The following is a 13,443-nucleotide window of genomic DNA, read 5'->3' as shown; positions in this document are numbered from 1 at the left end:
ATTTTTGACATTTGTACAATTATTTTTTCGGGTCTTGGTAAAGAAAATTGCCCTCTTTCCTAATGCTTCGATTTTAGTCTAGCTTATGTGTGTTTCTCTTGAGTTATCAAGAACAGTTTTTATTATTATTTTTTTTTTTGCCGTTAAGTTGTCCTTCTTGCACGAAAGATTTTTTACGGATAATAGAAAATCGCTGAGTTAGTCATTATGGACTAATTAATTCGCATAAATAAAATATAGGACTAGTTAAAGATTAGTCGTTAAAATCAGCATCTTATGAGTACTTATGAATTACAACAGCTTGCCCCCTCCCCCCACAAGACGGAGTGTCACTGGAATTAATCTAATTGGGTTTACCATGCAATAATTAATTATTACCTTAATAATTAGAAAGGAACCAGGTGTTTTCGCAGAATGTATATCAATGGAGGGGCTGGAAAATTATGTCAAAATGTTGGTACACATGAGAATTTTGAGGCAATTAGGCCTATAAGAATATAATGACGAAAATTCTTTGGGGGTAGGATCTGAGGCTTCCCTCTTGTGATGTGCCTGCTTGGAACCATGCCTCTATGCTAAAGACCGTCAATGACTCACGAAGATGCTTTAAGATATTGTGAGATAGTACTTCGGAATATTTAACCTTATAGGCTCTAATTCGTTGTATTTTCTATGTTCACCAATTTTATTCGCTATTTAAACTTTTAGTTCAATAATTGATGGTTTCCTACATACGTAAGTGATTAATCTATTATAATGGGTCATCAGATAATTCTTTTTGCTAATTTAATGGATTATAACTAATTGACAATTATAACTAATTGACAATAATAATTAAAAATTTATTATTTGTGAAATCTTGTTCCTTAATTTTGTAATCCAGGTCAAACTGGTCAACTCATTGTTGACTGATTGGATTCCTTTGTGATTAAACCATTTATCGCAATCTGATTTAATATATTCTGCTTTATGTGCTAATCATTTCAGTCAAACTACCAATTAATTGTTCTATATTTTATGCAAGAATCATCATTAACAAAACGTGGCCAATAGAATTTTTTGCATGGAACCTTTTCAACACATATAAAGTAGTAAATGCCGTGCCGAAAAAAGCTTATGGCCACAGTCACCCTTAGGCTATGTGTTTTGATCCCGTCGTCAATTTCTAATCGTAATGTGTTTCCATATCATGATTTTGCAAATTGGGGCCCAAAAAAGGGGCTACCTCTCCCCCTTGCCTCATTCAGATGCAAACCTGCACATATGCCTGGCCTGATCTCAAGTGCCTATAATCAGGGCTTTGGTGATTGGAAGTCCTTGCATTTCGTTGCGGGAGGGGGGTAATTTCATCTTACACTTCAATGAGACAAATTATATGAAACATATTGAGATGCATATATGCAGGGTTTTCTGGAGAGGTCCGGCAACGAATATTCTATGGACACTATTGATAGTTTTTGATGAGTAAATGTCTTCATTTTTAGGAAAATGATCTCACCTCACTAATAGCTTACTATTGGGGTAAAATCGTAAACGAATTTTTAGGCGGGGAGGGGGGGGGGGGTAAGGATTTTATTCAATAGATAAAATTGTTTTAGTTCGAAAGTTTGAAATTAAACTTGAAGGACTTTCAGCCTTTCCCCCTACCCTGGAATAAATATGGTTTTTGTACAGTATATCCCACCATTTTGAATACTTTTCATCAGTAGCGGTTTTAGGCCTCATAACCGGGGGGATATATTCCATAGGAATTTAAAAATATAAAATAAAAGTAATTTAATGTCAGATATAAGAAGAAATAGGGGGCCGCTGCCCCCCCCCCCCTCCTGCTAAGGCCTAGAACCGCCACTAATTTTCTTGTGATTTTCTCTTTTTTGTCATGGCAGAGGTGCTCAAATCTTAAGGTTTAAACTTGGAAAAAACACTAAAGATAACGATTCTTTCCTTAAAACCTGTTGAAATTTCAAGGTCAGTTGCAATCCCTTTTTTTTAATTTGCCATTGAATGAAACACCCAACGGCGTCTATTGGCTTTTGGCTAAGGCTTTAGAAATATGGAAATAACGTGAGATCTATCTCATCTCTGCTGGCCTAACTCCAGACACGTAGTTTATATTATTCTAAGAAAGAGCTTGGCTCGATTAGAAATGCTGAGATGCAGGTGGTTTTGCGACCCACTTCACCTGATAATTCACTTGGAAAGCAGGAATATCTTTATGCTTCTATTTTCGTAGACGGAAGCACCCAACTTGGGGATATTAATCTTTTAATGAAAGCTTTCGTGGCTAATCCAAAAAATTGACGTAAGAAAAAAGTGTATGACAGAACTGAAAAAGTGGAGATGCCAATGGTGATCATCAAGGCCGTATCCAGGGGAGGTTAAGCGGTTTGAACCTCTCCCCCCGAAATGTTTTGTCCGAATCGTAAAAACGTAACGAAAATGAATATAAACAATTTTTATGTATTTTTTGAAGTTTTTTTGTAATTTAAAAAAAAATCCTGGATATGTTCTTGGTGATTAGTCAAATTTTTAATTTGACTAATTCGAATTTGCCATTCACTAATTGTTTTAAGACTGTAGAAATGGCACAATTTTTGTTCGTATAAATTTTTGAAGTGATTGTAAGTCCGTCACTCTTTCCCACTTATCAAATTAACTTTCCCTCAAAAATAGCAGTTTAATGTTTTGTTCATTTCAAGGTTAAGCATGAAACTCGTGACTGGCGTCAGGTCGCATTCGCCTGCCGCAAATCAGACAAGCTAGAAGTAAATGATGCTGGTACTAAAGTTCGCCGTGTAGCCCCACTCCCAGAAATTGATCAGACTACGCCGTCCCGTACAATTGTTGCCATTGGTATTTCCCAAGAAAAGGCAAGCATTGAGGGAATGGCTGAATTATTTTCAAAATTTGGTCCTATTGCTTCTATTCGTATTTTACGACCAGGTATGTGTTTCTTTTTTGACCCTTGTATTTTAGCAAAAAGAGTAAAAAAAAAAAAAAAAAAAAAAAAAAAAAAAAAAAAAAACCCTAAGATTTGGCTTCAGTCTGAGGTGGCTTTACTTTTTCCTTGCAAAAACAGCTTAGCAATACAAACTTCGGTTTTAAGAGGATATTTTCTACCCGCCATTTATTTTAAATTTCAGGCATCCTAGATCCTATTAATTTAAAATACTTACAAGTTTTCTTCAAATAATTAAATAGTTTATTTCCATTAATTAGACGAGTTATTATATAGTTTTTAGCCGAAATTCTATTTGATAATTTCTTCAATAGATAAAGTTACATTTTCGGTTTCAAATTGAAAGTTATTTTCAAAAGAAATAATAAAAAAATCGATGTTTTTATTCAACAAAGTTTAAATAGAGAACATTTTAAAAGCCTATTGTTCTCAAAATACTGATCTGCCCTGAAAAGTGAAGGGGAATCACCCTTTCCTCGCTTTTAGGCTAGCAGTGTCATTTTATTCTTTGTTATGTTTATTTTTTGCAAAAAATGTTTAGCCATCTGCAATTTGACATAGTTATTTTTTCTTAATGTAATATTTTTGCCAAGATTTTTTTACTCCACTCGTGTTGCATAAACAGTCGACACTCTGTTTGAAAACAATGTTTTTGGCAATAATATAAATGTCAAGTCGTTAGTAGAACTGGCTAATATTTTGAAATGAAAATTATTTCTTGGCAAACGTGCTTGTTGACGAAGGTAATAATTTAAGTCGTAATATACAAACGTAGTGACTCTAGCCTGCCGGCTTCTGCCAAAAAGGGCTAAAACAAATATTTAAAATAGAAATATTTCTTGTAAACAGGATGTGAAATTCTTGCTTCCCTTCAAGGAGCTTCTCCCCCCACCGTAAAAAAACTGCAAGCACTGTCGCTATTGCTTCATCCCTGTCATCAGCGATTCTGAGTTTTTTGATTTCATTAAAATGGGATATAATGTAGATTACTTTTAAGCCTTTTCTCTTTCGTGGAGCATTTCTGCAGCCCCCCCCCCGGACACGAAACAAAATACAAGCAATGTTGCATTGGCATAATATTGACACTACCAGTGATTAAATAAAAAAAAAACAAGTTGTTTTAACTGAAAGTAAGGAACGACGTTAAAACTTAAAACGAACAGAAATTATTCCGTATATGAAGGGGGCTGTCCCCTCCTCAACGCCTCGCTGTTTACGCTAAAGTTTTTTTTATTGTTTTAAAAAAATAAAGTTGTGAGACAAAGTGAAACTTTAGCGTAAAGAGCGAGGCGTTGAGGAGGGGACAGCCCCCTTCATATACGAAATAATTTCTGTTCGTTTTAAGCTTTAACGTCGTTCCTTACTTTCAGTTAAAAAAAAAATTTTTTATTTAATTTTTGAACGTTTTTGAATTAGGCTAATGCAGGTTTTGATTTTGGCTCACCGTACACGAATAATTAAAACAAAATTTTCATATTAATTTCACTTTTATTTGGTTAAATGGCTTTCTCGAAACTTGTTTAATTTTATTTACGAACGTTTTTATTAGTAATAAATATACGTAACTTACGTAACGAACTTCTATGTTCATACAATTTTAACACGTATATTGGGGGGTTCGCCCCCTAGTCAATACCTTGCTCTTGAAGCTGAAGTTCGAATTTTTTTACAACTCTTTAAAAATGACCCCTTAATCCCAATCAGTTGATAAGTTGAAATCAGTTGAAAAACTTGTTTTTTTATATTTCTGATCTTTTTCTTTAATAATGCTGGGAAATCCGGCGCCCCCTTCATAGCAATGTCCCTTCCCCCATGAAAACTTCCTTCAGGAAAACATCCTCCCATATAATCCCCGATCCACCCCCTCCCCTCACCTACCAGAAAAAATCCCCCCTGAAAATGTCTGTATTCTTCCCAATAACCAATACTATATGTTAACATTGTGTAAAGTTCATAACTTTCAGCCCTCCCCCCGGGGACTTTGGGGGATTAAGTCATCCTAAAATACATTTTTATCATATTTTCGACCATGCTGAACAAAATGGCTATCTCAAAATTTTGATCGGGTGACTTTCGGAAAAAAATGAGCGTGGGAGGGGGCCTAGTTGCCCTCCATTTTTTTGGTCACTAAAAAATGGCACTAGGACTTTCAATTTCCGTTCGAATGAGCCCTCCCACAATATTCTACGACCACTGGGTCGATACGATCACCCCTGGGAAAAAAAAACAATAAATAAACACGCATCCGTGATCTTTGTTCTGGCAAAAAATGGAAAATTCCAAAATTTTGTAGATAGGAGCTTGAAAACTCGACAGTACGGTTCTCTGATACGCTGAATATGATGGTGTGATTTTCATTAAGGTTCTATAACTTTTAGGGGGTCTTTCCCCCTTTTTTCTAAAATCAGCCAAATTTATGCAGGTGCGTAACTTTTGATGGGTATAACTAAACTTGATGAAACTTATATATTTGTAATCAGCATTAAAATTTGATTCTTTTGATGTATCTTTTGGTATCAAAATTCCGTTTTTTAGAGTTTCGGTTGCCATTGAGCCGGGTCGTTCCTTACTTACAGTTCGTTACCACGAACTGTTTGATTTGTCTCCGAATTCATTGATTTTTTCCTGATTTCTTATACCTTTCGAATAGATGGATAATGTTTTTATGGTTTTGAAAACTTGTCGAGGAACATTTTTACCACCGTTGTAGCAACTCTTTTATGGCATGCTACTGTAATCAAGGTGACGGGGCAGAAACCTCAATATCATTTTATTCATTTTAGTATAATAACAAATTTCTATTATTGCAGATACAACTATTTCAAATCTGAAATATGGGAGGTAATTATAACTACTCAAGTTAGTTGTGTCGTGACTTGCGTTGTTTTGACACGATCAGCCGGTTGTTGAACCATTAGGCGGATAATAAAAGTAGCTGTACAAAATGCTTTATTATTATTGTTCGTTTTACGATGTGACGCGAGAGAATTTTGAATTAGAAATTTTCCTTGAAATCAGGTTTAGTAGCTACCTTTTCCCCACTTTCTCCTTTGTTTCTTTGTCTCAACTAAGTTCATGTCAGTGTAATCTCAAACTAAAACCCAGGGCTCCATTTCAGCGTAGACATCGAGGACCACTAACAGCTTATCTAAAAATTAGTTTATTATTCTGATTAGGTACAATAAAATAACGAGTATAATAAATGTTCACTTATGATTGACTGTTTTTCTCAAGTTTTAAAATATATTTATTCAAGATATTGTATTTTAGATACTTATTCATATTTTGTCAACAGACAATAATAAAAAATAACAGCACATACAGCAATATATTAGTGATGAGAACTTAAAGGACCTTAGCAGGGGCGTCATTTGGGGGTGGGAAGGGGGGCAGTTGCCCCCTAATAATGTGAAGAAAAAATTATTATACATCCCATGCCCTTTGACTATCCGGATATGTAACCCCCCCCCCCCCCCCTTGCCCCCCTTCCCCCCACGCACTAAAAATGCTGGAGATTCGCCCCTGGACCTTTGGGGCTTGAGAAAAATTTTCAAGGGGTTTTGAAGAACTACTGCAATAGTCGAACTTGAGAATTCTGATTTATATACAAGTTTTGATAATTTTTCCCCTTCATTGAAAGTCTGGCTGTTTCGATTCCTGCCCATTAGCATAACCCAGCAAAAACATCCCCTTGGAATAGGGTGATAATAAGTACTATTTTCATCAATTGTCATTTCTTTTGATAATTCATTTCATGAACAAAAATAAAGCGTGGACGAGTGCATAATCCTGTGAAATCACGTGCTTTTCCAATAATTTTGTAAAATCCGTTCAATTTGGCTGTTTTTGGAGTTTTCACGAATGACCCCCCCCCCCCCCCCCCCAAAAACAAAAAAAGTGCGCACATACATGTGTTATATTGTTTAAATTCAAAAACCTTACATGCTTGCTGATGTTCATTTCATTTTCTGTCTTGGAAGGTTTGTCCTAATAACTTGATTTCAATGCCAATTGATATTTTGTTTATCTAACCATTTTGCTGAACTCTTTCATAAGTGGTTTGATACTTAGTAGGTAATTTTTTTATTTCTGGATGGATAATTTGGCGGGTACTACGGAAGTGATCAAATCCAATTTTGGCTTTTCTGTATTCGTTGCTTAATCTTATATGTAATTGTCCTGCCTTGGGTTTACTTCCGGTTATTTAAAATTTATTACGCTCCATGTCAACCATGAAGCCTGTCAAAAGTCAATAATACTTTCTATCCGAAGTAGCATTTTATACCCTACTACGTACAAACCTTATCTAAGGAAAACCCCTGGGTTTCAAACCTAAGTATTTTTGGGGGTATTCTTGATTATAACCTAAAAAATAAATTCTCCCCTGGCTTTCCGTGAAAGGCCGCATCAGGCTGGATGAATCAAGCAGTTCTTGGTAAAGAACTGTAAGTAAGGAGTGACTCGGCCCAATAGTAACCAAAATTTTACAATTTAACGCAATTTTGAAAACAATACATACAACAAAAGAATTAGTTCTTCATTTTGATTCTAAATATGTACTAATCATTAAGTTCAATGTTACCCATCAAAAGTTATGAGCCTGAGAAAGTTTGCCTTATTTTCGAAAAAGGGGGAAACATCCCACAAAAGTCATGGAATCTTGATGAAAGTCAAATCATCAGATTCGGCGTCCTAGAAGATCAGGAGAGGGCTCATTTAAAAGGATATTAAATGTTCTAGTGCACTTTTTAGTGACCAAAAATATTGGAGGGCAACAAGCCCCCTCCAACACCCCTTTTTCCCCGAAGTCGGTTGGTCAAAATTTTGAGATGGACATTTTGTTCAACATAGCTAACAAGTCCAATAATTATGCCTTTGGGGATGACATGACCCCTCCCCCCCCCACAGCCCCCAGGGTGAAGGGCTCCGAATTAAAAAATTTACACATTCCTCATGTATAGTTTCAGTTATTGGGAAGTATTTATTTCGGGGGGAAGGGGTTACTGGGAGAATTTTCTGTTTGGAGGGAAGTTTCTGCGGTTGAGCTTTCAAGGGGAAATTTTACACAGGGGGAATTTCCCAGAATTCCTATACGAAATTCTTTTTATTTATTTTACTTTCTCTTTGGCGAGATTTTTTGGAGGAGCTGTATGGGGGAAAATTTTAGTGGGGTTAGAATTCTCTTTCGGATTTTTCCGTGGAGGGAGATTTTCCGCTTTGATAATTCCCGTGGGGAATTATCACCAGGAGTAATTCACCCTGGTGAAATTTTCCGCGGTAGAAACCTTCCAGTTTTTTTAGGAAAAATTTTCCACATAGGGGGGATTCCCAGTGTGAATACAAAAACGACCAGAAATTCAATAAAAACCGTCTTTTTTCGAATGACAGTATGAGGAAAAATTTTCTGGCGGAAACGTCTGCAAAAAATGTACGCGTGTTTGTGTGTGTGTGGGGGGGGGGGGTTATTCGGTGAGGAGGGAAGTGTCCGCGGTTAATGTCCCGGGAAAACATTTTAAATGGTCTCCATCAAGAAATTGTTCGTGGGTGGGAATTTCCATGGAGGTGAAAGCAGGTTTCCCTTGGATTATTTGAAAAATGATCAGAAATTATATTAGAAAAGCAAATTTTTCAACTGAAAGTAAGAAGCAATATTAAAACTTCAAATCAACCTAAATTATTCCATTTATGAGGGGGGCTACCTCCTCCTCAATATCCTGCTCTTTACACTATAGTTAGACATTTTATTCCGATTTTTAAACAACGACTCCTGAAACACAAGGATCGTTTGATTAGAATAAGGAATTTTTTTTATAAAAGTGCTTAAAAAACTTTTTAACTGGTTAAAAACTATTGATTTTTATATTTAACATCTGCAGAGATTGAATACTGCAGGTTCAACAAGGAACCGGTTCATGACCGTTTTCGTAATTACCACTGTTTTGCTGAGGTTTTGTGTATGACCATTATCTGCTCCATATCATATGATCGAACGCTGCCTCGAGCAAGGCCGTATCCAGCGGAGGATGCTACAGGGTTTGACCTTCCCCTCCCCCGAATTTTTTTCCAACTCGTAAAAACGTAACAAAATGCATGCAAGCAAATTTGTATGCGTCTTCAAAAGTTTTTTTAACCCCCCCCCCCCTCCCGCCCCCCACTCTGAAAGAGAATAAACCCCTCCGAGCAATAATCACAGATACAAACTTGGTCTCGAAAAGATCCTTGTCTGTTTTATGGGTTAACCACCCATAAGGCTGATTTATCTAATTATCCCGACGTAACTAACTGCTAAATTCACGCTGCCTCATTATTGGAAAAAAATAAGTAATTTTTCCTGATAAATGAATACAATAAGAATTTTCTATCATAGGCAGTGCAATAGCGCTGCCTAAGTAAAGAACTATGTTGGCACAATGTATTATTTTTTTTGGTTTCTTGGTTTTAAACCAGGGCACTTCGTGTCGAAGGAGCTGTCGTAGAAACTTCAAAAAGGGTTCCCTCGATTCGAAATTGGAAGGGCTTGAGCCCTTTTGCATAGCCGAAAGTGATTGGAAGGCAACTAACACCCTTTTCACGCCCACCATTTCCCCAAAGATATGCAATCAAAATATTTAGATAATCATTTTGTTCAACGTAGTTGAAAGATCTGGAAATTGTGTCTGAGGAGGACACTCCCCCCTTAGCCCTCAGGGCAAGGGTTATAAGTAATGCCCTGGGGGCATATAAGGTTTTCATAGAAAGTGTTGTCGTAGAAACTTCAAAAAGGGCTCATTCGATTGGAAATTCAAAGGGCTAGTGCCATTTTTAATAGTCGAAAGTGATTGGAGGGCAACTAACCCCCCTCGAACGCCTACCATTCCCCCAAACACATGCAATCAAAATTTTGAGAGATCCCCTGGAAATTATGTCTTTGAGGATGACAAACCCCCCAAACCCACGAGGGCAAGGGTTGTAAGTTGTGCCCTGGGGGCATGTAAGGTTTTTATACATAGTGTTGTCGTAGAAACAAAAAGGGCTCATTCAATTGGAAATTGAAAGGGCTAGTGCTTTTTAATAGTCGATAGTAATTGGATGGGAAATAACCCCAGGGGAAGGTTTTTATAGAAAGTGTTGTCGTAGAAACTTCAAAAAGGGCTCATTCGATTGGAAATTGAAAGGGATAGTGCTGTTTTTAATAGTCGAAAGTGATTGGAGGGCAACTAACCCCCTCTCACGCCCACCATTTCCCCAAACACATCCAATCAAAATACTGAGATAGCCATTTTGTTCAACGTAGTTGAACGTTCTGGAAATGACAAACCTTTCACACCTCATGGCAAGGGTTGTAAGTTAGGCGCTGGGGTCATATAAGGTTTTTATAGATAGCGTTGACGTAGAAACTTCAAAAAGGGCTCATTCTATCGAAAATTGAAAGGGCTAGTGCCCTTATTAAAAGTGGAAAGTGATTGAAGGGCAAATAACCCCCCCTCTTACGCCCACCATTTCCCCAAACACATCCAATCAAAATTTTGAGATAGCCATTTTTGTCAATGTAGTTGAAAGTTCTGGAAATTAGGTCTTTGAGGATGACAACCCCCCCCCCCCACACAACCCTCAGGGCAAGGGTTGTAAGTTATGCCCTGGGGGCGTATAAGGTTTTTTTATAGAAAACATTGCTGTAGAAACTTCAAAAAGGGCTCATTCGATTGGAAATTGAAAGAGCTAGTGCCCTTTCTAATAGTTGAAAGTGATTGAAGGGCACCTAACCCCCCTCTCACGCCCACCATTTCCCCAAACACATTCAATCAAAATTTGAGATAACCATTTTGTTCAACGTAGTTAGAAGTTCGGGAAATTTGGTCTCTGAGGATGACAAGCCCCCCCCCCCCACAACCCTCAGGGCACGGGTTGTAAGCCATGCCCTGGGGGCATATAAGGTTTTTATCACAGTTTATAGACAGTAAGCTTATCGCAGATAGTTTCTGGTCTTCGGTCTCGGTGCGAACAAAAAGCTCCTCCCACTTGTTTCTGCCTTAGCGGATTAGTCTGTTATCGTCAATCACTGAGAAATGGTTAAAGTGCATTATTCGTAATAGCGGGTTTCCACTTGTTTCGTGTCCAAGAGAAATCTGACTTGTCTACCCGCGAAAAGATCTGATAACGCCTATGTTTCTATCTGCAAAAACGTTCTCCGGAGCACTCGCACCCCTGTCCGGGTTTTTATAATGGGAGAGATAGAGAATGATCATACTGCTAATTCTATAAACTGTGGTTTTTATAGAATGTGTTGTTGTAGAAACTTTAAAAATGGCTCATTGGATTGGAAATTGAAAGGGTTGGTGCCCTTTTTAATAATCGAAAGTGACTGGGGGGGCAACTAACCCCCCTCTCATCCCCACCATTTCCTCAAACACATTCACTCAAAATCTTGATAGAGCTAGTTTGTTCAACGTAGTTGAAAGGTCTGTAAATTGTGTCTTTGAGTATGACAAACCAACCACAACCCCCGGGGCCAAAGTTTTAAGTTATGCCCTAGGGGCATATTAGGTTTTTTTTTTTATAGAAAGCGTTGTCTTACAAACTTAAAAAAAGGGCTCATTCAATTGGGAATTGAGAGGGCTAGTGCCCTTACTAATAGTAAAAAAAATCTTTTAAATATTTTAATTTTTATAACTAGAAATAAAAAATTGTTTAAGATTTTAAGGAATTAATATCAGCATATGTATACTAAACTAACATTGCACATTTTTTCATTAAATTCATTTGATTTTTTTTCTGTAAAGTACAAGTTATATTCTGACTTTTAGAAAGCATAGAGTTTTAGAACCCTTCTCATATTAATTTCTGCTCGTTTTGAGTTTGACTGTGTTATTTATTTTAATTTCTGTTTGTTTTGGGTTTCATTTATTTATTGATACTGATTTGTGGTAGTTGTATGCTTGGTTATTTGATTCTATTTTTATTCATTTTTGGTTTAATGGAGTCCTTAACTTTTTTTTGAAAAAATTATTTCGTGGAAAAAGTGTTTTTAATTAATCTAGAAAAGAACGACTTATAGCTTATTAAGCTTGAACGGAAAATAAGCAAATAATTAATTTTATAGGGCTAATAAGTGTTATTAAACGCAACTCAATAATTGCAGTTGCCCATTTAACGCTAAAAATAAAAAATTAAGCTTATCGAACGCGGGGTAATATATCCAAATACTACATCATATTAGCTCTAGTTAATACACGGTAATAATAACATATTAGTATGTTTTAGATGGACAGAAATAACATTTTGGATGTATACAATCAGGAAAAAATTTACTCAAACACACAAAAAGAAAACAAGGCGAGCTGAATTTCCTTATTTGTATATCTTAATTGGCCTTTTACTGTCTTGGTTTGAAAAAACCTTCATTTTTCGGAATTATTTGATTTTTATACTAGATACTTTTTCTTATGACGTCTGTTATTGTGCCGGGTCGCAAAAACTTGATTCCTGTGGTTAATTTACCACTTTTCAATTTTTTACATCAGTTTTTCCCCTAGAATTGTCTTTCTAGAAATTCCCTTTAAAGCGATCAGCAGACAGGAGCTCAGGGATAACCTTCCTGTGGGGAGATGGTTCTAAGTGGAGGTCTTGCAAAGCGAAGTGTCTTGCAAAGCGACACATTATCAAGTAATCGATGGGCGTGTGTATCTTGCTAAAACAAAATAATTATAACGGCATCTACTATATCGATAAAACTATTGACTGTGCAAGTTTTTTTAATATACATTTTCTATGATATATGGGATGTTACTAGTGTTTTCGTATTATTTTCTGGAGTTGTTTAATATAGCTTTTAATAGATGTTTCTTCTTAGGGACATCAATGCCAGCTGAAGTTCGCAGTGTTGCCGCACGAAATCCAGATATGACAAACAAAATTTGTGCGTTAATCGAATTTGAGTGCACTGAATCGGCAAAAAGCTGTTCAACTGACAATTATTTAACTGGCTTGATTAAGGTAATATTTTATGATTTCTTAATCATCATTTAAAAATTCTAAAACTGAAGCTTAATATACAGACCATATCTACTTTATGATAAAAAGTAGGATTTAACATTGAGGCATCTTTTAGGAATATTTTTTTAGGATTTGTTTTATGAGGGCTTAAATTTTGAATGCCATCACCAACAGACTAAGTAGTTTTGCTGCTTAATTTTTCCTCGAAATTATATTCTACATACGAATTGCAACTCACCTCCCCTCATTCTCCTTTCCTGTAGTATTCAATAAAAGAAAGTCTGTCTTAAGAGTCTAAGGGTTTCTCTTTAGAAATCCTTAGAGTCTGAATAATTTTTTGATAGAGTCTTCTGAGGGAGTAAGTAATTTTTTCTTGGAAGGGAAAGAGGAGGTGGCTTGGAAACATGAATGAATTGTGCTTATAGTAATTTTTTCTTGGAAGGGAAAGAGGAGGTGGCTTGGAAACATGAATGAATTGTACTTATAGACTCCTAATTTTATCTTGAGTGACT

The 13,443-nt window shown here is 36.4% G+C and overlaps 1 protein-coding gene across 1 annotated transcript in view; it reads left to right on the top strand.

The window, feature by feature from the left end:
* Achl (La ribonucleoprotein translational regulator Achilles) overlaps nt 1-13,443 on the top strand; it is a 40,244-nt gene that overhangs the window by 22,877 nt on the left and 3,924 nt on the right. The window contains exons 3-4 of the mRNA XM_089100785.1: nt 2,700-2,943; nt 12,789-12,931. Of these exons, the coding sequence (XP_088956911.1) occupies nt 2,700-2,943; nt 12,789-12,931 (387 nt within the window). The remainder of the gene's footprint in view (nt 1-2,699; nt 2,944-12,788; nt 12,932-13,443) is intronic.

The sequence above is a fragment of the Artemia sp. Qi Xiang Cuo genome, chromosome 14 (assembly GCF_049724085.1).
Source record: "Artemia sp. Qi Xiang Cuo chromosome 14, ASM4972408v1, whole genome shotgun sequence".
NCBI classification, from domain to species: Eukaryota; Metazoa; Arthropoda; class Branchiopoda; order Anostraca; family Artemiidae; genus Artemia; species Artemia sp. Qi Xiang Cuo.
The sequence above is the reverse complement of the archived record's forward strand: the minus strand, read 5'-3'. Positions and strand labels throughout refer to the sequence as shown.